Genomic DNA, 27892 nt, shown 5'->3' on the forward strand with positions numbered 1-27892 from the left:
GAATGCCAAATGGGTTTGACATCCATTTTTGCATGGGGAACCAATGAGCGAGATGAGGGGAAGTTGCCAGGGCCTGACCTTTTCTCTTGGTGCAGTGGTAGATCTGGCTGTGCTCCTGGGAGATCGGGTACGGGTTGGCAGGCGGTAGCAGGTCCTGGGAGGTGCTAGACACCCCATTCTCGCACTGATACTGGGATGCTAGGTTGGAGGAGGCCGAGAGAACCCTGGTCTCACCACTGAAAGGGCTGTGATTAGAGGCCACTTTTTGTCTCACCGTGCTCCTAGGAACCACTGGGTACTCTTTACTGAAAAACACAGGTGAAAAAATGCAGCACGTTAGTATCGTCCATTTGCTCCAACTTCCAATAGAACCATCTCTCCAAGAATCTACGCCTTACTTGTGTTTTATCGGGATAACACGCTACGGGGGACCAAAGCACTGCTTATTTTTCTTCCCTCTAGGTCTCTTTAAATGTGTACCTCCCCCGCTCTGACTGCTATTATGTATGTATAATAATAACCAGACCTACTTCTGCCATGCTGCTTACGGGGAATCAAGCTGACTTGGACGTAAATTATATATCGCTTGCCTATTGCTGTTTCTGTTCCTTTCCACCAACCTCCGTCAGTTTGTCTGTCCTCAGATTGTGATCTCAGAGCAGAGTGTGTCTAGAAAGCACACAGCCTACAATGGTGCTACCATAAATAAATAATCAATTATAAATAATCTAGCTGAGCACGGAGGTCTGCCTCATCACAGAATCCTAGAATCTCAGGGTTGGAAGGGACCTCAGGAGGGATCTAGTCCAACCCCCTGCTCAAAGCAGGACCAATTCCCAACCAATTCCCCCCAATCTTGGGGGCACAACAGCGTAGCTGAACCGACGCAAACCCCCAGTGTAAACATGGTGCGCCAGCGTAAACTGGGACTTGCTCCCTTGCAGCTAACCTGGTTTGAAGCATCGTTGTAGCTAGCTAAAAACCTCACGGGGGACCATGCCGTATAGTCCTTTTCATCCATGGTTCGCAAAGCACTTTAGAAATGTGGGTTGGCGTGATTATCACCCTCTGGGAAACTGAGCAGCTCCACGGAGGTCAACTGCACCCACTGTGTTATTTGTATCCAGAGACCTCAGCCAAGATCAGGACCCCATGGTCTGTCTGTGAGGGCATAGGAGGCTTTAATTGACACATCATGACAGGCAGTCCCTGACTCAAGGCGTTTACAATTTAAATAGACAGGGCAGACACAGAGTGGAAGGGGAAACTGAGGCTCGGAGAGGTGAAGCAAATTATTTAAGTTCACCGTGCAGGTAAGTAGCAGAGCCCAGAATAGAACACAGGTCTTCAGTCTCCCAATCTTCTGCTGTATCCACCTCTGATGTATACATGGAGGTTACTCATGTGACTAAGGTCTGCGAGCTGGAGTCTGGGCCCGATTCTGCAAACACATCCGTGGGACTCGGGCATTAATGGGACATCTTATGTGAGGAAAGGGACTCCTGGTTGCAGGATGGAGCCCTATGCAGGATCAGGCCCTTTGGAGAGAACCCATCGCTGTGGCAACTAGGAGCTTATTTACAAAACTTAACAAAGCCAATTATAGAAAACTCCCTGCAGCAGGCAGTGTTCCTCCAAACCGCTGCCTCTGCTGCTGCCAGAAACATTAGCAGCCATGCTGTCATGGGGAGAAAAAGTCAACCGAGAGCTCAAAGCCAAACAAATGTGTCTCGCATCGTGCCCTGGAGCCGGCCAAATTTTGGGCTCTGGTGGTCTGCCAAGCAGAGAGCGTTGCAAAGGTGGGGTCCCTTCCCCTGAGTTAGCCCATGGGAAGGGCTAGTAGGAGCCCAGCTTTGCTGCTGTGAAGGGCTTGAAGGCCAGAGCCCCTCTCATATGCCTGGGCTGTACAGGATAAGAAAGAGGGAAAGGGAGTGGTATGAATGCACTGACCTGATTTTGCAGGATCTCTCCCTCCCAGGGAAGCCAATGGCAGTTGCGTATTGCTAGGGGCTCAGAGATGCACTTTCAACTTGTGCGGGTTCTGCCCCATGCTCTTGTCAGGGGAAGGGTTTTGCCTTCTGGAGAGGGCAGGGGGCCACGGCCCTCAAACATCATGGAGCTCAGGGATCCCCAACTCCGGGTTATATCATCCTCTCTAGCACAGTCAGCAGCCAAGAGTGTTTTCCTCCTGTATATGCTGCAGCCTCTGCACTCCAGGAACCAGAGTGAGAGCAGGGCTATGACGTGTCAGTCAGAACTCTGTTTATTAGTTACATGACAAGATGGATCCTCCGGAGTCTAAGCATCCAGCACCCCTCACAATGGGAGGCCATCTGGCGATTACACAGATTACCAGTGAGGAGTGTGCTCGACCCACTGGCAGCATGGGTCCCAATGCTACATCGGCGGTCTGCCCCCTCTCAGAGGAGCCAAGCTAAAGGGGAGTTTATACTTTAACTCCCGCTTGCATTTCCCCTTGAATCCAGAGGAGGGTATGCTGCATATAGGGCCTGATCCCCAGTCCCTTTTCCCTCTGCCCCAACCTACCCTGAGAGCCCCCCTTGTGCATGGTCACATGGAGGGAGGGGCTCCCCTAGGCTTGGAGTGGGGGGACAACACAACATTGCTTCATTTCCCTCTCTGAGGCTGCTTTGGGGAACACGGGGGTGACTTTCCATGGTGTTTGTCATGGAGAGAGAGTAAGTCTGTGTAGGAATGGCTCATCCCCTCTCTGTTCACATGCACAACTCACACAGAAGTTACATATACACACACACACACAGTATAGACCACTACCTTCAAGAGGAAGGGATGGAAAATCGGGGGGTTGCCAAAAGTGTCTGCTTTCAGCTGAAAGTGTTGATTTTTGTTTTTTTGTTTTTTTGTTAAGAAAAACCATATGTCTGAAAATCAGGATGTTGTTATTCAGAATTGCCACCACAGTGCCTGATGGCGTTGTAATTTGGGTATCGCATGCTCCTATTCTCCTCTATGGGTTGGGCTTCCCACTTAGACTTTATTTCCTGAAGATGCACAATGGCCATGCCATTTCCAGGAGGCATCAGCTCCCTTTACATAGAGGGGAGACCCAGGGGAGATGTAGTCTGGCCAGGGAAGCTGGCCTGTCGAAAGAACTCGAAGTACAACTCCCATGGGACACCTCAGTGGCATTTGTCAGAACAGAAACGTTTTGGTTTTCAGCTCAAATATATGTTATTTTGATTTTTTGCCAAAAACTTAAAATTTTCCATGGGAAAAAACCCTATTTTCTGACCAACTCTATAATATAAAATGTCCTTCTTCCAACTTGCCTATCTATCTACCCATCTATCCATCTATCTAGACAGACATCTACAAATTTGTATCTTGGTCTTCCCTGCGGTGTCTAAGTTCTCACAAAGAGATTTCTCTGGCACCATCTAAAGCAGCAGTCGTCTTGAAACATTTATTAATGTTTGCAGCGCACACTTGATATGTACTGTGAACATTTATCATCTGAGATTGCCCCCTTGCTCTTTAAAAATGCATTAGACATTTTTCAGTGCCGAAAAGTGACTGCTCCAAAAATAGCCAATTGTAATCGTAGGCCAAAGGTTTAATGGAACGCAAGGTTTTATTCATTGCTGGCACAGAAAGATTGCTGGGTGTAGGACTTTTGTTTTTCAAAATAACTGCATGAAGGGGGACAGGGGAACGTGAAAGGCTGCATGCTACTGGCAAGTGTATTCGGCCTTCTGAGCAACAAGGGGATACTGTTGTCATACAGCCAGAATGCCAGGGCTCTACTTTTATATTACAATGTTAATGTAGTACGTTTTTTTCACATTAAACATTGTATATAAAAAAGCTGGTTTAGGAAAGAATTTACAAGGAGGGAAGCTATTTAGAGCGTTCGAAAGGACTAATGGTAAATGTTCAGTTACTGTATTTTATTACTGTTTTGCAGTAGAACTGAGGGGCCCCAATTGAGGTCAGGCCCCATTTTCTAGGCATTGTACATACACATAGGAAGAGGCAGTCCCTGCCCCAAAGAGCTTACAGTCTGAGCAAGCCAGAGATAGCCAGAAGACAGTATTCTTTTGTGTTATTACCATTTTACTAGTGGGGAGCTGAGGCCCAGAGAGGTTAAATGACTTGCTCAAGATCACACAGGAAGCCTGGTTCTGCTGCGTCTCAGGCTCCGTCTATACTTAACCTGCTATGGCAGCACACCTGTTGCACTGCAGAACTTCAGGGTAGACACTGCCTATGCTGATGGGAGGAGTTCTCCCCTGGGTGTGGGGAATCCGACTCCCCGAGAAGCGGTAGCTAGGTCGATGGAAGAACTATTCCATAGCCTAGCGTTGTCTACACCAGGGCTTAGCCCGGCTTGAATGCATCGCTCAGGAGGGTGGCTTTTTCACACCCTGGAGAGACGAGCCCTGAGCCCTAGCCCTAACCACAAGGCCTCACTGTCTCTCTTAAAGCCAATGGGAGATGCATGGCTAAAACCCTACACAGCTGTTTTAAAATCTGCCCCCTTAACAGAGAGTGGGGGGGGCGGGGGAAGGAGAGAGAAAAGAGGGGAGGCAGGGGGAAGTGGTCCTTCTCCGTGCCCCTGACCAGCAGCAGCAGGGAGGCCAAGGGATGACGGATTCCTGGAGTGACTTCTGCCTGCCAGACAGCGGCACCAAAGCAGCCGCTGGAGGTGGGGATCTGGAATGTCTCTGTACAGCCTGGCTAGCAGTACTAGAAAGCAGCTCCCATATGTGGTGGCTAAGTACAGTGGATGCAGAGTAGGGAACTCGCCACGTGTCCTATGTGCCCTGTCAAATCAGCTGATGTTTTAAATACCAAATCCTCACCACAAACTGCTCAGCAACAACCCATAGGGCGTATAAAGAATCAGAGAAAATCACCAGCTGTTCTGCTCATGAATAGAAAAGGGGAGACATTTGGAGGACAGAGAGAGGGGGGGATAAATGATCTGTGATGAATTATTTGCCCATTTCTAGTCAAATCTATTGCATGCTCAGAGGAACGAATCCTTGCTCAGTCACAGTGCCCATCGACATCACTGGGAATTGTACCTGGCTAGCCCTGAGCAATGTTTTGAGCAACAGACGCAACTCCAGTTTCATTGCCTGTTCAGCAAAGGATGTACAGGCAATGAAAGGGTTAATGTGGGGCTGAGCAGCCAATTATGCTACCTGGCTGCACCTGGAGGGAGGGCTCAGCTTAATGAAAGATGAAGCCCAGCTGGGGAAGAAGCTGGGTGGGGACTATAAAGAAGGGAAGCCTGGCTGAGAAGGGAGCTGTAAGAAAGAATTTTCCAGTCATGCTTTAGGACTACAAAGTAGAAACATGGAGGGGGGTGTCAAGGAGGTAGCCCAGGAGGAGAGTTAGCCCTGAGATCCTCTCCTAAATAGAGACATGGAGCAGCCTCTGGCCTGGAGCAAGCTCTACTGCTGAGGGTCCCTGATAAAAGTGCAGGACTGGACTTCCTGGGAGGTGTTCAGCTGAGTAAGGGAAATGTGAGCGGGATGAGAAGTCAAGCCTGAGGAGTGCAGAAGTTGGGTTACATTTGAACTTTGGTTGGGGGATTCCAGCAGGCAGCCCTGTGAGCCCTGGCCCTGACAGAAGGACTAACTTGAAGAAGCTGTGGGAAAGGCCAGTTGACAGGCTTTGGTAGAAAGAAGGTCAGGGAAGCTGCAGCACAGAGTCTGACTGAGCAGACATTGGTGTCTGGTAGGGTCCTGGACTGGAAACCAGTGTCAGGAGAGGGCCTGGGCTCTCCTAGTCAGCCCTGGAGACGATGGTGTCAGGCCCAGAGCTGAAGACCTTTCGTAAGGACATTGGATTATCTGTGGACATGGTTACCCCAGAAAGGGTGGGACTAAAATGTGACCAGGCCGGAGGGCTGAGCCATGAGAAGAGAGATGACCGGAGCAACCTGTCAGCTGAGCGCTCTAGAGCTGAAAGAGGCACTCCACCATCCCGAACCACAAGCGGCTGCATCAGCGGTAAGTCTGCTCTTCGACACCACCCTTTTTAAGTTAAGTGCTGGCAAAGTTCATAAGCCCATATTGGTTTTATTTATTATCAATAAGCTTGGCAGAATTTGATATTTTTTTAATCATTGAGAGATTATATTAAGTGTTTTATCTATGCAAACTTTCATAGTTGCAGGAAATTATAGGGTGAGAGGGGGTCTGATGATGATGGTTTAATGACCGTAAACACAGAGATTCCAAAATGTAAAGCTTTAAACAAGGCCACTTAATTATCTGCAGCTCCAGTTCTGTGTGTGCTGGAGCTGGCTGGTTTAGCAGAGCTGTAAATACGTGCTCTGTGCAGCATTCACTAGAACGTGTTTTATACACGTTAAGATGGGACTCTGAGTTCTCAGGCAACATGTTTGTTTCTTTCTTTGCCTCTCTGTGAATTTCAGTTATCGGTGGACTTTTTTTGTGTGTGTGGTAAAATTCTACATCAGCAACATCGATAATTAGCCTGGGAAGGACTAGAATTTTAACAAGAAAGGCATTTAAAAGAAGGGCGAATGGAGAGCTGAGCAAACTAGACAGGGAGGGCAAAAGAGAATATAATAATCGCCGCCTTCAAGAGTCAGAAAAGTGGTTCTGTAAAAATCACCCCTCTTTGCTCTACATCCCCCCCGCTCCCTGTGTGTCTCTGAATTTTATCTGCTTGTTTTACTGGCAAACAACTTATGTCCTCCGTGCAGAGCCAATGCAGCTATGGGAGACTAGGCTGCAATCCAATGTGCCTCCTGCATCATCAGAGAATTGTCAGCTAGGTAGTGCTTGCAAAGGGCCAGGTTTTCCTGCATGTGTGTGTTTTGCACACACCTGGCTGGCACTGCACATGGCAGCTCCAATGTGCACAGGCAAACTGATTTCAAGATGTGCATGCACACACATCAGTGGATTAAATTCATGGCTGTACAGAAGACCAGTCTAAGGTATATGCATCACCCAAATCTGCAAATAGGGATTAAGTGAGATTTAAATGGTGTATATAATCCTTCCATTGACTCTCTGCCCAGTTTATGCACCTCCACTGAAGACTGCATGGATACACACCCACACAAGTTGAATGCTGCCATATTTGAAAGTCTGGTTTGGAGGCCACAAACATCAACCATGCCTCAGTGGAGCAGGGAAGAGGCAAAGACTGTTTATGCTTCCATTTATCCTAAGCCATCTGGAGGGCCAAACTAGCCTCTGTTGCAAGTTAGAGCAGCCATAGGGCTGCTCTAGCTTACGCCAGATGGAATGGTCCCTAAAGAATGTTCCACTTGCTGGAAATTAACAGAGCGCATCAAGCTCTTGTCCCCTCTCCAGTTCCCTTTCCCCAGCCAAACCAGATACAACCACTATGCTAAGTCCAAGATTCCCCAATGCTGGAAGGATCCTCAGTTCCAGCTTTACAGTAGCTTTTAAGTACGTTAGCGTTTTGCGTTGCAGGGAGGCAGCCCAGCAGTTGTTTGCTGTTGTGCGTTTAGGAGGCACAAGAAGCACAGTTGGATTTTCAGCTCTCCAGCAGAGTTTGCAGCACTGAAAGTCAAACAGCTTCATTTGATTTTGCAAACTGAAATTGAATCTTCATAGAACCTCCCCATGTGAGTGTTGTGCCACTTTGCTGACTGCAGAGAGGTCCACGTCCCACTTACATGAAGCAAAGCAACTGGCATGTCCTTAAGTAAAATTTGGTTTTATAAGGTACCTCTTCTACAAAAGGTGCCCCAAGGCAGGCAACAAATATCAAGACTATCCAGAGTTATCCGAATTTGTTTAAACAAAAATTTGGAAGGGAGATTAAAACCTCATGCTGCAGGGCTTAAACCAATCTCTAATAGAGATCAGGATGAGACCTGATGTGAGGGCAGACTATTCCATTTCTACTGTGAGATCTACACTTTCCTCCAAAGCATTTTGTACTGGCCAGTGTCCGAGACAGAATACTGGGCTAGATGGACCTTGGGTCTGGTCTGGTCCGGTCTGACAAGTCCTATGTTCCTAAGGTCAATAAGGTGAGTGCAATAGCTAACTGCAAACCCAACGGGTCATATCCACTGATTTATCACTCACATGCAGCCTTGGGCAATCAGGAATGGTTTTATTGAAAGGTTGGCCAGGACACTGAGGTTATCCTTGACTCTTTTTTTGAAGAGAGTCATGGGATCTTTAACTCTTACCTGGTCCTCTATCTTAAGCAGAGGGGGCTTATGTTTACCAGCCCCCTCTATAGCTGCAGAGTCAAAACTGGGGATGGACCTAAGTGCAGATGTGCATATTTGGCACAAAGGTGTTTGATTTTAGGCCAATTTTTTGTTTGTTGCTCGGAACAGGGGTCAGGAGAGGAATGGAGGTTAGACACAACTGATGCAGAAAGAGGAAGATTGAAATTCATTAACATACCATCCCCCAACAAAAAAGCCTGTCGAGTGTAAATTTGCATAATTTTAATATTTGCATAATAGTTACCTGTATAACTAAAAACAGGTGTCTTAGAAGCATTCTTGGGAGTGTGTCCTGGGATCCTGAATTTAGTTAATCTACATTCTGAGGGAAGTCAGAGGAAAAGCTATGACACACTGCCTTCCCTCGCCAAATGACTCCCTGATCTCCTACAAAATCCCCCCTCCCTGAGCTATCAGGCCAGCGCCATGGAAAGCAACTGAGTGGCTGGGTTACGTAATGGAATGAGCTGAAAGTCGGGAGAGTTGGTAGGGCTGCACTATTCATCTCCACAGCTGTGCACTCCACATCGCTATCCAATATCCCATCCTCCCCCTGCCTCCTCGTTTGAGAGGTGATTTAATGAGACCAGTTTGGACAGGTGCAGGTAGTAGTTTAACACTTAACACTTCCACACACAACACCTGATACCAGAAGTGCAGCCTGATGGGGGCAGAGGAGGGGAGTTGCAGTGCAGTGGGGGAGTTCACCAGAAGCTGGGAGTGGGTGACAGAGGATGGATCACTTGAGTGCCTGTTCTGTTCATTCCCTCTGAAGCACCTGGCATTGGCCAGAGTCAGAAGACAGGACACTGGCCTAGATGAACCATTGTTCTGACGTAGTATGGCCATTCTTATGAACCAGAATAGAGAATACAGGAGACCTAGAGCTATACTAAGGTGAGGGATCAATAGGCAAGCGAAAAGCTGGGGCATAGGGGGCATACATCCTACTCAAATGGTTACATTTATGCCTGATGCAAACTCTTCAGAGCTAATGTTTTCAGGCTAAATATCTAGTCTTAACTGTTGCTGAATGTGAGTATGGGGAGGGGCAGGGGAATAGGAAGGTGCCCTGGAAATTTTGATGTCGGTATTAATTAGCATTTAACTGTGGTGACCTTCTGGAGATATTGTCTGGCTGGATGGCTGCCCTGTAACTGAGCACCAGAGCTGTGAAGGAAGCATCAGCAATATTATGCTTCCCTAATGGAGATTTTGCAACTCTTATTGTAATATCTGCAGAGCATGTTGGAGTGGTACCCATGGACCAGTTCCTTAGTCTTACTCTGGACCTGATTGAAATCCATGGGATTTGGATCAGGTCCAATGAACTACATGCATCAGGCCCTGGGTTTGTAGTCAGTCCTTACCCAGGCAACCTTCTATTGGAGTCAGCTTGGCAGAGCAGGGACTGAGCAACATCTCCCCACCAGGGGTGATCATGGTAACCCAAGAGAAAACCCCCACACTAGGGGAAGTGTCTAAGGTGACACATGAAGCTGCTGAGATTTCATTGAGCCAGAGCATGGGAAATGAAAATGCAATGGTAAGAGGATAGCTTGCAATGGAACAAACCCCAGTTGCATCAAGCATGATGGTCCTAGCCAAGAGATTTGGTGTCAGCATGTCATCCTGAACAGACTCTCCTTGGTGAGTCCTCAGATTCACCCAAAAATTCCACCAGCACCAACACACACGCTGACCTGCACGTCTCAGCTATGGAATCCTGGCACTAACTCTTGGTCCATATTGCTCATCCTACTGCACAAACCAAGGGGCATCTCCCCATTTAGTGCTCTAAACTGTTCTTGAAAGGTAAAATCTAGACACTGCCATGATAGAAGATGTTGGCCCAGAGTCTGCTTTTGGTCACACCAATATATATATCCAGAGCAATGCCTTTGAAGCCAATGCAATTACTCTGGAACAAGGCAGTTACTCTGGAGTTCTACTACTCAAAACAAAAGATGGCCCTTTAGCTCTGTTAGGGAAAGACCCCTATACAATGCCAAGCCTCTTCTACTGTTGTATGCCCCATTCTAGAACTTTGTCACACGTTATAAAGGCCAGTGATAGCCATTTAAGTCATTCAGTGTTTTGCTTTCATATATATATTTCCCCCTAAACAAGAACTTCCCAAATGTGAAACTAAGTACAACTGAATTCGTTTGAATGGTAATTAGGACTTGATTTTTCAGAAGTGCTGAGCGCCTGTGACTCCTCTCGAAGTCAACAGGAGCTGCAGGTGCTCAGCAAAAGATTCAAAATGAGAATGTGGTTTTTACTGTGCTTCAGCCCTGAGCCCACAAACTCTCTTCCCGCCCTCGATTCTATTAGCTGCAGGTACAAAAATCTGAACTCCCTAGGCAATGCCCCCTCCCCAAAATCACTCTGTAGATATAGTTTATTAATACACCTCCATTGGCTCATGCGTGGACAAGTTTAAGGGCAAACTTCTACTCTGGAATGCACAGTGCAGATCCCTGCTTTAATTTAATCTGCTGTGGCTCTGTGCAGAACGTTCTGCATGTGATCTCCAGGCTTAATTCTCACTGGCACTATTAGGGAGCTGAAGACAAAGCTCTAGGGTGAAATATGCCCCAACAATTCTCCACTGTCTGAGGTATGAATGTGAGAAATAATTTGCCTAAAATTTCAGAGCATTAAAATGACACAAACTTTCATCTGAATTAGTTTTGAATTTCAGCATGAACACAACAGGCAAACAAGTGTAAGTGTGTGTAATATATAATACACACACACACACACACACACACACACACACCTCTTACTATGAAAGTAACAGATTTCATCTCCCAAACTAACTAAAGCTCACAAGGTATGTACTCCTAAAGTATATATGCAACTGACATGACCATGAATAGTCCTGTTACTAGTGTGGGGAAGATAAACCTGTATTGGAGGCCTGCATTAACTAGAATTTGGATCTCACTGCAGACCTAGTCTGTTCTTTGCATATGAATTACCTGTTGTTGAAAGGTGTTGGCTTGATCACCCAGTTGACTGAAGTCTTTTACTTGGACAGGCCTATATGCTCACTTCTGCTGTGTATGTGGAGGGGACCAAACCCATGGAGGTGCCATGCAGAGAGGACGGCAGCTAGGGGGATGTTCTCTCAAACTCCTACATATGCATACATGTTCTACATAGCTGACCGTTCCCAACTGCTAAAACATCCATGTGTCTGAAAGGCCTGGTTAGAAAAACATGCATGTCCAGGCAGCTGGGGGTGGAGCTGGGGGGAGAAGTCCCATGGTACAGGCATATTCCTTCCCCCAAATGGTGAATTTGCACCAAAATAACCTTGGATATCAGTACTACTCAGAGTAGCAGGATTCTGCTGTAGACTCTACAGTCCCCACTGTAGATGGGGGCTCAGCAAAACACAGGCAGCTGTGGAGCAGAAAGTGGTGGTAAATCAAGGTAGGCTTAGCTGGTACCATGGTGTGGGTGGGGGAGCTGTTTGGCGAGTCCAGAGTCGGAGGGACTGGCTCTCCACAAAGAGCCTGAGCACTACAGAGATCCTGCTGCGTATTCCCATGGATCTTGGCTCATTGTTGGCTTTGGAATGTAGTGCCCCCACCATGGGCGCACATTCTGCCACTCTGCATTTCCATCAGCCCCATTCCTCTCCTAAATCCAGGACTCCCTAAAGTCTCCAGGTCCCTACGGACTGCAGAGTCCTGTCCTGCATCTTTTACCATGGAAAGGTTCATATTGGCTGCACAGAACACATACAGTGATGGCACTGCCAGCATGTCTCTCACCTGACCTGAAGGGGTCACCCTGCCAGAGACAGGGTCATTCAAGACACATGACTGTTCTATATTTGCTCTTTTCTAAGGTTGCCCACAAGGAAGAGCATGCTCGTGGTGGTGGTGGGTTTTTAGGTGGTAATGGGCCTGTCCTACTCCAACTGAACTTAATGTCAAAACTCAGACCAACTTCAGAAGTCAGACCCAATAGGCCAAATTCTCTCCTGCCTTTTGGTCCCTTTTCTGCCACTTTGGTAGTGCAAAGGTGCTGGGGAGCAGCCAGACCTGGGCAGCTGAGAAGTCCCCTTGTTTAGTGTCCCTGCACCCTCTCCCCTCCAACCTATGTACCAGGGGACATGTCTGGGGCAGGAAAGTCTGTGCTGAGGTAGATCCTCAGTTGGGGTATGATCCCTTAAACCCCACCATGATCTAATGTGGGGACAAGTATGAGAACCAGGAATCCATAACCAGCAGATGCTCCCCTCCTGTCCTGGACCTCATCTTGGCTTTGCAAATTGTTTTGGTTCTACTTGCTCTGTTGTCTTACATTAAATGTCCTCCTTCAATAACCACAGACCTGTATTTAAAACACAACAGAAGTGAGCTCTAACTAGAAGAAGATAGCGTTGCCCTTCCTTCATCATGAAAAATTAATTCTATCCATGGCTACATTACCCAGCAAGATGATAGGTCACCGACTTCTAGTGGTCTATTTTTACATCTTTTCAGCTCTTTTTATAACAAGTAGCCTGATGCGTTTAGTGCAGCAATGTTTTCAGCTGGCATAAATGGATGCAGCTCCATTGACATCGATGGAGCTACGCATCTGACCCATCATTTTAAAACTTGTTTCTCACACACACACGCACGCGCACACACACACGCACACACACACACACACACACTCTGGTTCTTTATTTCAAAATAACCATCTTACTCCACCCTTCTCCAAAAGAACTTCTTTGTGAAAATGTCAAGGTGCTTTTTGTCCTCTGCCATATGGTAAATTGTTTAGGAAGCAAACTAAGCATCAGAAAATATTCTGCAGAGTTGGCACTGTGTATCTTAACCCTTTCAACTACTCCAGTTCCCACTGTGTGTGTATTTCCAAGACTCTGTTCACTAGATCAACAACCACAGGATTGCATAAAACTATTCACTGACTTTAGCACCAGCTCAGCATGGCCATGATTTTCAGATGACATGAAGTTTTTCTAATAGTCTTCAGTGTTTCACCCCATAGAAAAATAGTTCAAGGTTCAAGACTTTCCATTTACCAAAGCTGGAGGGTAACTGAACAACAAAAACTTGTCAGGACATGATTGTCCAAGTTTAAAAGGAGGTGTAAGTAGGGAAGGAAAAGCTATTTCATTTTTCAGTGGACTAAAAATATTGACGCCACCTGCCAGGATCTGTGTAGCTGTTAGAAAGGTTGTATGATAAGGGATCACAGGACAGTCTGATTATCGCAAAGGTGGATTCGGAGGCGAATAAGGCAGCTTTATTTTTGGCTTTCTTGGATGTGAGCCTACAAACACTTGAACATGTGAGTAAATTTGTCCAGTTGCATAAGATTAGTCACATGTCTAAGTGTTTGCAGCATCAGAGACATTATTTGTTATCTAGCAGTATGATTTACATAGCCATTAAGGCTCTGATCCTGCCAATGCTTGCACACGTGAGTAACTACACATGGGAGCTCGGAGTGCAATGGAGTGAATCAAGTTAATAGATTCTTAGACCTTAAGGCTAAAAGGGACCCTTCTGATAATCTAGTCTGACCTCCTGCAGAACACAGGTCAGAGAGCCTCATCCAGTGATTCCTGCATCAAGTCAACTGCTTGTGGTTGAGCTAAAGCAGGTCTTCTAGACAGACATCCAATCGCCATCAGAATCCATCATGTCCCTATTTAAGTTGTTCCAATTGTTAACTACCTTCTTTCTAATCTGAATTTGTCTGGCTTCAGCTTCCAGCCATTGGATCTTGTTCTGCTTTGTCTGCTAGATTAAAGAACTCGGATATTAGAAATCTTCTCCCCGTGTAGGTACTTGTAAACCACGACCAAGAGAGCTCGTATCCTTTTCTATTTTCAGTCTTGACCGGTTTTTCATGAAGTTAAGCATATACATAAATGTTTGCAGGATTGAGGACTAAATTTGACAAACTAAAGTAATGCGTATGCAGTAAATTGCTGCAATGGCAATACATTTTTTCATACCGCATGTATAAATATTTTACCTTTGCATTCTTGACATTCTGTGTAGCTCCATGTCGTCACTACCTCGAAATCCTTTAGCAAAGGGATTGTTTTCAATCTTTAACTGGGTTATCTGAAGGAAGGAACCAGAAGTGGTTTACTGTGAGCACTTCATTCCTGCTCCAAAGAATTAGGCATTACAAATCGAGCTTCCTAGAATTCGAAATCTCGGAGCTGACAAGAAGTCCTCCGTCAACACCCCCTCTTTCTTAGGCTTTGTTATGCAACCCTTATGATAAAATTGAGTAAAGACACTTACTGGAGTAAGGGTTTACCAGAATTAGCCCTTTCTTCAGACTACAATTGCTTTGTATTTGAGTTTAAGGTGGTAATTTATATTGTGGTAGCACCTAGAGGACTCCACAAGATTATGGACCCATTTTTCTAAACATCTATTATATTTGTATTATATCTGAGCAGACATAACTGAAGTGAACAGGAATTTTCCCCCTCTTATATCAATCAACAGATACCCACAGTGCCTTTCATCTCAGGGCTTGTCTACATGGTGTGGGGTGTGAATTCTAAAACACACCCACATGTTGTGCACTAACTGGCCCGTGTAGACCTTGCTGGAGTGCACTAAGAGTTCCCCACTGCATGTCACAAAGATGGGTAATATCCCCATTTGCTAACTGAGGAAACTGGCACTTTTTGCTCAGGGCAACACAACCTGACAGCAGTGGATATGAAAATAGACTAGGTCTCCTAGTTCTCAGGATTCTGCTCTTGACACTAGACCATGCTGCCTCCAATATAGACTCCTGCTGAAGCTGGTTAACTGCAGAGGTCCTTATTCTGTACTTGTTTAACTTGACACATGTGAACAGTCATTCCATTTGAGTTCTGTGGGACTTCTCATGTATACAAACTTAAGCATGTGCATAAGTCTTTGCAAGGTCACAACCTTTGCAAGAATCCATGGGTGAAATCCAGGCTCTATTGAAGTCAGTGGCTAAACTCCCGTTGTTCACGTGGGCATGGTGTTGCAGAACACAAGTAAATAGTTCTTACTTGCTAAACACAATGGGAATAATTGCTTGAGTAAGCAAAGTTCTCTCATAAATTGGGGTTTATGATACTGGTACCAAAACACACACACTTCTCTCTCAACATTTCCATGAAAATATTAGAGCCCTGCAGTGCAAATGCTTAAGTATGTGAGTCAGTCGTCCCACAGCCTTCAGTGGGACTGTTCACATGAGCAGTGATTAATGTGTGTTCATAGATTTGGGCCCCAAGAGAAGTTTAAAAAAAAACACTAAGTGACCTAAAGCCCTTGTTAGGGGCCTGATCTAATGCCCACTGTGGTCAAGAGGAGCCTTTCCATTAGCCAGTGGGCTTTGAATCAGGTCCTAGCTCTTTAATTCATTATAAGCAGACTTTACGGGGAGCTGCACTGTTTTCATTTTAAGAAAGAGCATGATCAGAATATTTGGCTCATTTTAGTCTGACTTGTCACCTCAGAAAAGCATTGACAGCAAGTGAACCGATGTAAATTAACTTCTTCTGAACCCATTTTGGCTTAATAACACTCAATCTAATTGCCACTGACTTTGATAGGTTTTTTTTTTCCACTTTCTAAGTCAGTCAATTACATCATTTTATGAAAAAGTAAAGGCAACTCCCATAAAGTCCGACTGAATGCCCAGGACAACATTATGCAATAAAACAGGGCTTTAAATACTGTATTACTTTGGGAGCAGCGGAGGGTTAACTGAAGGAAACTGTTGTCAAAGGTCTCACCTGACCTATAGATTCATCTTTGCTTTACTATTTCTCTATGATAAACTGGGCACAAAGTACTTCTGAACAGTTTATGGAAGGACTTGCATATAAAGGGTCACCTTTAAAACTGTCCATAATTATAACAACATTTGAGAAAAATGTTTACATACACTTCCATTCTATATATTTTTTATAGATGTACAGTTTTAGATTATGTGCTGGTAGTGCCACCTATTAATGTTGCCCAACACTTCTCCTTATAAAACACCATTTTCAGTTGCTTTTAACTTTAACCATTAGAACTCACATTTTCCATGCCACTGTCTTCCTCAGGCTTTTTTTGTTTGTTTGTTTTTTAGTTTCAGCCAACAGAATGCAGCCATTTTTTTAAAACAAAGCTAGGAGATAATGTTTTGCCCATCTTAAAAATCTGGCGATCTTTTCTCTCAAATGCTAGCCTCCCTATATTTTGGAGCAGGGTCTCAAAAATTTTGCAAGGGGGGATCCTTTGACAGGGAGATGTCTTTTCCTGTCCCTCTGAAAATCTGTCCAAATTTTGGCCCAGTTATAATCCTTTGGAAAAAATGCAGTTTGCACATGTTCATTAGACTTTTCAATTTAACAGCTCAAATCTGAAGTTTCCATCCTCATTGACAATACTTCATCCAGACTAACTCTGATAGTATCTACACTAAAATGTAGCTCCCACCAATGTAACTTGCCCACTCCCCTGACTTGACTTGCTTCTACCTCTGCAAGAAGCATAGCGCTTAAGTCAATGTAGTTAGGTCAACAGTGTCAGTGCAAGCCATTGTGTTGCTTACATCGATTTGTTGCTGGCTTTCAGAAGCTGTCCCCCAATGCCCCACTCTGAGAGCTAAATCAGTGCAAGTGCTCCTGGGGAGGACATGCATCCCCGACACAAGAAGTCTAATGTGGACATGCAAGAGCAATTTAATTATTGCGGTGGCTGTACATTGGAGTAACTCAAGTTGACTTAATTTTGCAGTGTAGATTTGCCCTGAGTGTATTCTAGTCCAGAATGACAGGCTGAACTGGACTCTCCCTGTAATGGCTATTCACAACTGTTCCAGGTCAGGGTGGGGCTGGGGGCTGGAACTGCAGACAGGGAGCCTGTCTTTCCTGTGCTCTCAATGACACCCCTGCTGGTACCCAGGCAGTGTGGAGGAAGCTGTCTGATTTGAATGCAGAGAGAACAAATCCTAGACCTGGGGGAGGGAAAGAAGTATATTGGGATAAGGAATCTGGTGACCTGACAATGGGAGGGAGTGGGAGACAGACTGAGACTGGCTGGACAAGAAGACTGGGGCTGGGAGCTGGTGAGAGAAATGAGATGGGGACTTGGATTGGTTGGACAAGGAGCCTGGGACTAGGAACTAGTTGGGTGGTGGGGGTTGCAGAGGGAGGGGAGACAGACCAGACAAGAAATTGGGGTGTAGAAAAGCAACTGATACTAGCTGGGCAAGAAGACTGGGACAAACAGCCAGGAATGGGGATGACTAGACAAGGATCTGGGGACAGACTGGAAGGAACCCTGAGATTGGATTAAGAACCAGGTGGGAGACTAGGACTGGGGGATGGGGAGGGGGGGACCTATAGGATGAGGAGCCAGGACAGAAGAACTGGGATACACTGGGAAGGAATCTGGGGACAAGTTGTAGTGGGAGGTGGGAACTGGGACTGGCTGGGCAAGGAGACTGGGATGAGTAACCTGAGGAGATTTGGGAGTAGGTAGGTGAGAAGACTGGGATAAGGAACCAGAAGTGGGGAAGAGGATGGGACAGGTTGGAGAGGATGTGGCAGAGCCCAAAATGGAACCCAAGATTTGAGTCTCACCATTCCTCTGCTGTTGGCAAATATCTGTGAAACCTACTGGTAAAATGTCATCCCCTTCTAGTGCTGGTCCCCATAGAGGATGATAACCTACTACTGCTATCAGTTACTCCATTAGCTCAAGTGGCAGAGGTCTGTGAGGTGGAGCTAAAGGTTTCAAGCTTGCTGATGCGCATGTGACCATACAGTTCTTTTCCTTGCCTTGTTCAGAGTGCACAGGATGTATGGTGCTCTGGGGATGAATCAGGGTTGTGAAAGAAAGGAAGCTGTCATCTGTAGGACCCCTGCCTCATTTGTAGCAGAGGTTGAAAGGTAGGTAGTAAAGGAGGCAAGAGATCACAAGAAGCATAAGGATGGCCTCCTGGTTAAGGTGGTTGAACAATCCCCTGGAGAGCTGGAGTCTATCCCTGCCTCTGCCACAGAGTTCCTATGTGATGCTGGGCATGTCACTTAAACAAGTGATCAGTAATTGTGTGTTCCTCACTTTCTGGGTGCCTGACTTGACTCCCTGGGGTTGAAGTGCAGAATTGCTGAGCTTTGAACATATAAAATGCTCTAATGCTAAGTTCTCTGAAAAACCAGGTCCCAGGCATCTCAAATCGGGTATCCAAAATCAGCAAGCCCCTCTCCCTCTCCGCCTGCCTCCAGTCCTGATCTGAAAAATGGGTAATACAAACCCTTCACCTCACATAGATGTTTGTGAAGCATTCAGATGTTGTAGTGATGAGTGCCATAGACTCCCTGAAGAAAATTAGTAACCCTGTCTTCAGAGCTAGATGTGAACAATGTGCAGGAAATAAGGCCTGGGGCCATATACCAAACAATTGGTATGAAACAAAATTGAATAGCTGCTCAAAATTGAGCACCATCCATCATGTGTGCTGAAAGAGGCAGGGGCCTGGTGAAAAAGGGAAGTATGATCATGCAGTTGGAAACTCTACAATAATGCATACGCATGGAGGCCAAATTAATATTGCCCAGGCAACCGTCCTACTGGCATTTCCTAATGGCTGAGTGCTTGACTTCATTTAAGATTGCAGTGTTCTTTTAATAGAGGTTTTGAGTCATGTGTGTGTATACATAAGTGGAAAATAGGACACATTTGGTACATATCTAATGACATGTGTGAAGACGTGCTGTTACAATGTACGCTTGTGCGTTGTCCTCTGCACATCTCTGTGCACTGTAGCACATCTGTGGATGTGCTGTCCTTTGAGCTAGGACTGTCCTTTCCTAGTGCTGTACTTTAGAGGATCTGGGCTATAAAGCATGTTAAATAACCTACCAAAAAATAAGCAAAAAAACCGGATATCCTAGGGGGAGCCAATATAAAGCCCAGGTCCAGCTAGGGGGGCAGTAGGTTGTAAAAATTAATGAGAATAATTGTGAATTCTTGCTTTGGCAAGAACCCTCACGAGGGCAGAACTTTAATTATTTCTGTCTATTAGGGTTCATTTCCTGGTCCCAACCAGAAAGCTAGTACCTAATAAATACGAGCGAGTAACACAATGATTTAAGCTACAGCAAAAGAGTCCTTAACTGCAGGGGAAGTTTAATATTTGGGCATCAACCTGATTGCATGCCTCCATTGTGCAAACGGCAAGGAAATGAAATGTGCATGTGACCTAGTTTAACGGTACATATTTCTGGGGTGAGGGTAGGAGTTGTGGGGGGTGGGGGAGAGTCTCCTCTGAGCTGCTGACAACTGCACTGAAAACCTGACAAACTTCCTTCATGGCTTCACCCTCCCTTGATGGGGCTGGGGAGGGGGAGATCGAGTTTGTTTAAATATCTTTTCTGGCTGCCTAAACTATCGGGGGAAATAAACACCGAATCCATCAGGGGGAATGCAGCGATGCAAGGAAAATAAATCCACGGGTCTGAAATCAGTTGGGTCTTTCGATAGCATCTAGAAGCACACGGACTCTCTCCGATCTGCATATAGCCGCACAGCGGAAAGAATCAAGGCTCACCAAAAGCCTACGCACAAGTCACACCGGTATCCATGTGCATATGTGTAAACGAGACAGACGGGTGGGACTGAACAAATACCTAGGTTGAGAATAAATATATTCACCATTGTGCCATGAAAATATCTTTTGCACAATCCGCATCTCATCCGCAAGGGAAATCAGTCCCCGCGGTGAAGGAAATAGACCCACGTTTTCACCGAGATTTGCTTTTCCTTGCTAGAGTAATATGAATACTGTTAAACTATTTCACTCCTCAGTCACACAGAGCACTAAAATATCGGCTAGTGCAGGGTCTCGGAAAACTGGCTCTTACTACAACTGGGCAGTCTGCAAACTTGATTCCCTTCCCTGGAGGGAGATGCCATTTAGAGTAGATCATTAAAGTTATATAATTTCTCAATTGGGTCTTTATCCTGGGTTTAGAGCATTTAGTTGTTCCTGAGCGGTTGGATGAATTCGTGGGGCTGCAGAAAGGGGATCCACCCGTGTGTGTCTGTCTGTTTTCCAGACTGGCAAATACACAGGTCATGTCTTATCAACCAAATACAGACGACTTGCAATCAAATATCCCTCTCTAGGGAAGTTTACCCAAACATTTGGATTGTGTTGGTATTTGCCCACAAGACTCTTCTTGCTTCTACAAAGAGCAGGTCAATTCTAAGACCTCAAAAGCGGAGTTTGATTTCCTATAGGAAATCAATTTTCAAGTGGTTTTTCTGTCCTTTTTACTACCATAAATTCTATTTTTATATAGAGAGATGTATAAAAATATAGGTAAACCCATCAACCAGAAGTTAAGCCAGATCTTATAGCATCCACAGCGGGGTTATAATTTAAACCATAAATTGGCCAAGACTCAATTTGGCTTCAGTTTGCTAGCAGTGATTGTTCTGTCCGTGCCAACATCTCCCGGTTTTTAACGGCTTGGAGCTATTTTCTTTTTCTCCTCAGTGCCAGTGAGATGCTGTTTCTTCACAAACTTATCTCTGTTTTTGTATCGAATGGGTTGATGGCGATACCGATGAGATTGAGAAAGTGAAACCTGTTTAAAGTGGTTCAGGCGTTTCATAGCTACATCTCCAGGAAAACATCCATAATTTATCCGGAGTATTAAAGTGACACGTTCTTGGTTTGAAATTAACCACATGATTTAACCTTTTTAAACACAATGAAACCATTCTACACGTCCAGCAGTGTAATTAAAAGCCCTCGCCCTGACTTATAAACAGTTTATGGAGGATTTTTTTTAAAGGATTTAAAATTCAATTTTACCTTAACCATGACCTCGGTGCTTTGAAAATAATCTGTTTGCCTCTAGTCTAATCCTGCTCTTTTGCCACAAATTTATATTTGCATTAATAATTAAGGACTATCTGGCTCCAGTTAAAGCATCCACACACCCATCAGCCCTTCTAAAGTGGTCTCACCTGATTGCTATTTGGGAAATTTAACCCCCCCCGGTCCCCCATTTATCTTTGATCTGTTTCACCTTCTGTCATCTTCTTCCCCCCCCTTTTTTTCTTTAAATATCTTCCATTCTTTTTTCCTGCTATCGTACACCTAGGACCACTTCTCCAGCAGGAAACATGTGCGATTTGCCACCGCTGGAAAACCTGTTTTGTCAGGAGTAGACTCTCTCTCTCTCTCTCTCTCTCTCTCTCTCCAAAAGGGTTTAAAGGCAAACAGGGCTGGGTCGCTTTCACTACAAGACGTCAGGCCGGCGGGCGGAAACTTTTAATCGAAATAATACCACGCCCCAAAGCTCAGATACTTCGTCCTACGGACGGGCCACTAGGAGACACGCAAAGTGTGTATAGTTCATAAAAGTTCCATGCAGGTGTCACAAGCATAAATACGTGTGTGTACATCAGTGTGCGCCTCTATACGTGTATGTGCCGATATACTTGTGTATAGACCTCTACACAACACCCATCCCTCTCACGGCTTTCTTGCGCAGAAAAATAAGACGAGGTATTATTTTATCCGCGCCTTTAGAGTGCTTCCCTGGGTGTCTTTTTCCAACCCGCCTCCCCTGACTTCCTTACGGGATTTAGCTACACCCCGAAAGCCCTGAGAAGAGGGACAAGTCACGCAACTCCCTTGCGGGCTTTCGAAGAGTTTGCCAGCGAGGACCCATTCTCAGAACAAAAGGAGCTAACGCAGCCAGAGTGGGTTATAAAACAGAACTGCGACAGATACCGCTCGGACTCCCTGCTCCAACGCCAGATTACAAGCCTTTGACTGAGTGGGGGGGGGGGAGGGAGAGAAAACCCAGTTCCTGGGTTGGTCGCCCCACCTCTGAGCTAAACCATCCTGTTCAACTACCTTCCCCTCTCCCCCCGGCTTGTGCTAAATCCCATCTTTACACCGTATCGCTGACACGCCAGGAATAACCCCCCCCCCCCCCCCATGAACAGTGCAAACCCTCTGAGCTGCTGTGGAAAGAAAGAAGGGGTCTGTGTGATTCGGGGGGGGGAGAAATGGTGCGTATGTTAGTGGGCGAAGCCTCTGCCCCAGCACTCAGCCTCTTCCACGTTGCGTGGCTGTCCCCCCTCCTCTTTACCTTGTGGTTTTGGTAGGAAGTCACGGCGATGAAGGCCGTCTCCGGAAAGACATGGGTGCAGAAGGCGGTGTTTTTGGAGCCGAATCCGTTATTCTCGTCCGCTTTCACGATATGGAGCCTGGGCTGGTATTTGTGCATGGAGTTCAATATGATCTTAAAAAGAAAAAGACACACAAGGGGGTTGTCAAGCATCGAGGCCTAGATCCTTCACTCTTGCCTCAGGCCAAGAGCCCCCTGACAGGGTTTGGGGGGGGGGGCTTCGCTTGGGAAAGAGGCGCCCGAGGAAACCCCAAGTGAGCTAGTTTGATCATTCATAGACTTCACGTCCCTCTAAAACTGTGTGGGGTTGTTTTGCATCTTTATGGGTCTCCCAAGGAGTAGAAATAGTTGAACTTATTTTCTGGGGAACAAGGCAGACCTTCTCCTCCACTGAAAGCCAGCCCCTTGACACGGGAAGCAGAAATGAATATAAAATTCATCTCAACAAGGAATCTACAACCAGCCTGGCCATAAATCTTGTTCCCCGCTAAACATGATCTTGCAATAACAGAACTTTAGAGAACTTGAGGGACACGCGTGTGCCTGGGTGTAACATACATATTTACATTTAATAAAAGCCACTGGGCCAACAGTTCTCCCGGGTGCAATGGAATGACCTTAAATTTCAGCATTTGGCTCGCTGGCTGTGTATCTCAGGGGAACGGTTAGTCTCCTGTTTTATTTTGACTGCCTACGCAGTACAATTATTGCTGGGCTAGTCACATTTCTTGTGGGTGGGGTTGAGTACGAAAGGAAATCCGACCCATCAGACATTACATGATAGAATTCCTGGGGCTCGTACGTTTAGTCATTGCTCGGATTGTGGGAAAGGCCTGAAATGAAGACCCAGGTGGCGTGATAACTACACTGGATGTCCCTTAAGTGCCTTGTTCAAGGATGGAGCTGTCTCAGTGATGACCCTGGAGGGGATTATTTAGCACTGTTCGAAATGACTGTGCAAGGGGAGCAGCTGCCCTCACAACTGGGGTGTGTGTGTGTGTGTGTGTGTGTGTGTGATTATTTTTAAGCCAACAACCTGAAAGTAGCACTTGCCTCTCCCCTGAAATGTCTCTGTTTCTTTGACTCGACTGTTGCCCCCTTTTTAAACTTGTCCACTTTTTAACCGCTAAAAAAGCTGGCGGAAATGGTTTGAATTGCTAAAATGGCCACAGCTCCTTATAAAAAGAACATTTTCAAAAATACTTGGAGGATTTTTTTCCCCCGAAAGATCCACGAACTTTTCCCAAGAACAATCCCGGGGGGTCGCCATTTTCCCAACTGTGTCTAGCGATAAAATCAAGAGTTGGCCCAGATGTTACCAAATGTCAACATAAGGAAACATGGCTCCTCATTCGGATACACGGCGGGGCTGGTCTGGGCTGGCCCCCATTGCAGGTTCACCCTGATTTCTTTCTCCGAGAGCTAATCATGGTCCTCCATGGCTCAGCCCAGCCAGAGACCGGAATTATTTTTCTAATCCAGCCACCCGTCTCTGCATAGACATCTCTGGATGCCAGCGTTGGTGCCCACCATAAAACCAAATACTGTCTCTTTCGAAAGCTTGGCATTCAACTGGGATTAATCCTGGAAGAAAAGATTCTCTCTCTCTTCCCCCCCCTTACCCTCCCTTGGGTTGCAGTCTGTAATGATAATGACTGCTGCAAAACTCGGCGACAGACAGACGCAGTCTGTCCCGCCAGCCCCGACCCCTGCAAGTCATCTTTGCCTGCCAGGCCCTCTCATCCTGGGGCTTTAGCCAAATTGCTTTGACATCCCGGTAAGTCGTGGACATCAACGGTCAACGATCTAATGATTTTTAATTTCATTACAGCGAATCTAATTGAGGGACCACTGGTGCCGCTTCTCCTCTGAAGTCCCTATTGTTTAGCACGGCCTTAGGTTTGTTTAAAGAGACTTTTTCATATCGCCGCCTGCTCACAGCAGGGAGTAAAATGGCTGCTGGCCTCTTCCTTCCAAGGGCATCTCCTATCAGCCACCCGCCGCCCCCTTCCTTCCCCAAAACTTTCTTTGAAGCCTGGGTCCTTGGGGTGGGAGAGTTTAGAAGGGGAAGTTGCTGGTGGAGTCTAAACCTCCAAACACAGGCACGATTCCCCCTCTCCTGGAGTTTGGGCAGGAATCTCAATTCCTGGAAGGGACGCTTCTCCACCCATGCTGAATGAAGAACCACAAGGAGAGCCTATGCCCTATTCTGGGGATCTGGGGGAGGGATAGATAAACCACAGGACGAGTAAGAGTTGGACGGGGGTTAGATGGCTCTCACATCCATCCCACAGTTTCCTCAGTAAGTGTCTCTTCTCCTCCTCCCACCCCCCCCCCACACTTAATTGTGCGAGCCATTTGCATTAGCAGGCCACATGGAGGATTCATTCCATCAGTGGAGGCCACGTGTCTATGGATTTCATGGCACAAGATTTGTCGTTTTTAAGAGAATCAAAGTGTTGAAATGAGACTGGAAAATGCACTCTTGGAAACTGGACACTGGGAATCTTGATTCATCCACTCTTGTCTAATTATAAATATTTTTGTTCAAAAGAAGACCTTTGAAAAATGATTGTTCCTGGCTTGGCAATTCACACGCGCCTTTGCAGAAATTGTTTGTGGATGAAGCGCTAGCAGGATTTCTTTTTGAGCCTCGCTCCATTTTGAATGGGAGACCACAAAACACATACCGTCGTATTGCCTTGAATAATTATGCCTGATTTTTACCTTTAACCCAATTCACGGCGGCAGCAAGCAGATTTTAAAGCGCTAAGGCGCCACATGAGGTTAAAACCAGGTAGCTAAATAGTTACTCACTGCAGCTTGGCCTGGCCAGCCTGTTTTTAAGAATACTGTCAAGGTGCAAACCTGCATAAGCAACTCCCAGTCCATACAGCTAAATACCCAAATTTCACGAACGTTGCGAATGAACATGAATTCAGATTTATCCACTCTCCCACTGACATTCCCAACTCTATAATGCTGGGAATGACCTCCACTTCCCTGGGCCGACACTCCTTGCAAATGTTCAACACCGAACAATATAGGCAACGCAGTGCAGAATGCAGACAGAGGCTAATGCAAATGAAAACAGGGCCACAGAGCGGTTCTTGTACTATATTTCTGGTGAGAGAGAGAGAGAATAATAAAAAGAGGACCTCTACAGGTTATCTACTCCAGTCACCTGCTCTGCTGTAGGGTGTGTGTGTGTGGGGGGGGGAGTGTGTATGTGAACATGAATTTTTTTGCTTCATACACGGATCCAAAAAGTACCATGCTGTTTATGTTAAAGGCTAATTAGTTCCATTGCCTGTCTTTCCCCCGTTGCATTATTCCCTTCCATTACGGCCTCGGAAGCTTTGCATCTGGCCCCTATAGGATTTCTTACGGTTTTCCCTTTCCTACGAATGACACTCCACTGTTTCTCTAAACAGACCTGCAGTCTGCGCGTTGTAGTGTCCCACTACAGCTGCCAAGTTACTGGGACAAGCTCCGCTCAGATCCAGCAATTTACCACGTTGCACAGAGAGAGGGCTCGTGTTTTATATTTCACCAAGCATCACCCCCCCCTCCTTACCCCCCCCCCATGTGTCTTACAGGAATGTCTGAAAAGGCAACGTACAGAAGAACAGCTCAATTATAGCCAACTGTCCTAGGACGTTGTCAACCACCAGCATGCACCAAAAGCCAGCGAGTGAAAACAATACCAACGTTATTCGTATTAAACCTCGATCCCGCTCCAGCTTCTCCCCATCCCCCCTTGACTTTTCATTTCATCGGACAAGCAGAGATGCCACAAAAATAGCAAACGAGTGCCCCCCCCCCCAAAAAAATAAACCCAGCCTGAATATTAGCTCCCGGACCCTGCGCTGGCCAAGAAGCCAACCCCAGCGCGCGCAGCACGTGTCTGAGTCCGGAGCTGGCAGACTTTTGTTGCAATGATTTGGCACCCGGCTTTGCCCAGCCTCCTTCAATCTGAAACCAGCGGAGTTCAGGGTGGAAAGCAGGTTTCGGCGGATTGCCCTAGGGGTTGGGCTCCCTTTGGCCCTCCGGAGCGGGGACTCGGTAACGGAGAGAGGAGGGCGCCTCCTCGCGAAGGTACTTACATGTCCGAACGGGTCAAGGTGGTTGTTGGTGAGCTTGAGTTTTTGAAAAGAAACTAACTGCCTCATCCAGTGCGCCCCAGTAGCGGGTGAGTCTGGGTGGACGTAGAGCCTGCCTGGCATGGCCGGCTCTGCCTTCCCTGTCACTGACCTAAACCAAAGGGACACAAAGCCAGCTTAGCCCTCGGGACCCGCGTCAGGCCTACACACCATGTTCACAACCACGGGGCGCGCAGGGAGGATCGGGCTTCCAACGAAGGGGAAGTGTCTGTCTGTCTATCTAGCTACCGCCTTTGGTCTATTTCAGAGGACTAGGTCGCATCAGATAGTGTGGCAGGGGAAGGAGACACGAACACACACTGCTCTGGAAATGAATTGGGATTTTTGACACATTTTCCGTTGGATTCTCCCCCCTCCCTTCCCGTTTAACCTCTTCGTCCCCTCTTCCTAAATACCAAACGTGGCAATTCTTAACATTTACCTTCATGGCGATTTTCTCTCTTAAACGCAATTAAGTTGTTGGCCCCACGATAACCAATAGGGTCCAACAGGACTAAAGTTATTCGCTAATTAAAATGTTGTGCCCCCCCCCCCTTAAAGAGTTTGGCAAACTGGAGTTCTCTCGGGATAGTCTGCAACCCCCCCCCCCCCCAACTTTTCTTCCTTTGTAGCTTATTAATAGCACCCGCTGACAGCTAAAAGGTATTTTTCAACCCATTTGAACTCGGTTTTGCTAACTGTGCAAGCCAGACCCAAAGATTTCCTCCTATCTCTGCACCTCTCCCGTCTCCCCATGCGTGCATACCATTTATTATCTGCAAATTTGTATCTGTGATCATCCGCTGGCACAATATCCATGAGCAGTATGTACTTAGTTTTTGGATTGAGTCCAGTGACCTTCACTTTGTAACTGGGGAACATACGCCTAAAAAATAAACAAATAAACATAAATATAGAGACGAGAACATGACAAGAAGAGCGCAAACTCAGGCAATTGTGAGGGAATTATACGCTAGGGTAATTCAACCATATTAAACGAGAAACCATTACACACACACACACACACACAACATAACTTTCCCTTTATGGTCCAACCGGGACTTTTTTCTTTCTGTGGGTATTGCTCCGCCGTTATAGTTCCTATCTCAGGCAAAATAGTTAATTAACTAAAGTTACTAGTTTTTTTTTTTTAAAAACTCTTCTTTTTGTCTGATCAATCCAGTAGTTCAGTTCTTCATTCTTTTACAATACAAGAGTATATAATCTTTCAGAGATAGTTATATTTATACCCCTACAAAGAATAAATTACATTTATGTAAGTATGAGCCATTATTTGGTGGATTTTTTTCCCTAAAA

The 27892-nt window shown here is 46.1% G+C and overlaps 1 protein-coding gene across 6 annotated transcripts in view; it reads right to left on the reverse strand.

Annotated features, from left to right (window-relative positions):
* TBX5 (T-box transcription factor 5) overlaps positions 1-27892 on the reverse strand; it is an 80172-nt gene that overhangs the window by 10839 nt on the left and 41441 nt on the right. For all 6 annotated transcript variants that reach the window (XM_054006981.1, XM_054006979.1, XM_054006978.1 and 3 more), the window contains exons 4-8: positions 27342-27461; positions 26540-26687; positions 22395-22547; positions 14258-14349; positions 79-305 (exon numbers count right to left, since the gene is read on the reverse strand). In XM_054006981.1, coding sequence (XP_053862956.1) covers positions 79-305; positions 14258-14349; positions 22395-22547; positions 26540-26687; positions 27342-27461 — 740 coding nt within the window. The remainder of the gene's footprint in view (positions 1-78; positions 306-14257; positions 14350-22394; positions 22548-26539; positions 26688-27341; positions 27462-27892) is intronic.

This window comes from Malaclemys terrapin, chromosome 16, assembly GCF_027887155.1.
Source record: "Malaclemys terrapin pileata isolate rMalTer1 chromosome 16, rMalTer1.hap1, whole genome shotgun sequence".
Classification (NCBI taxonomy): Eukaryota; Metazoa; Chordata; order Testudines; family Emydidae; genus Malaclemys; species Malaclemys terrapin.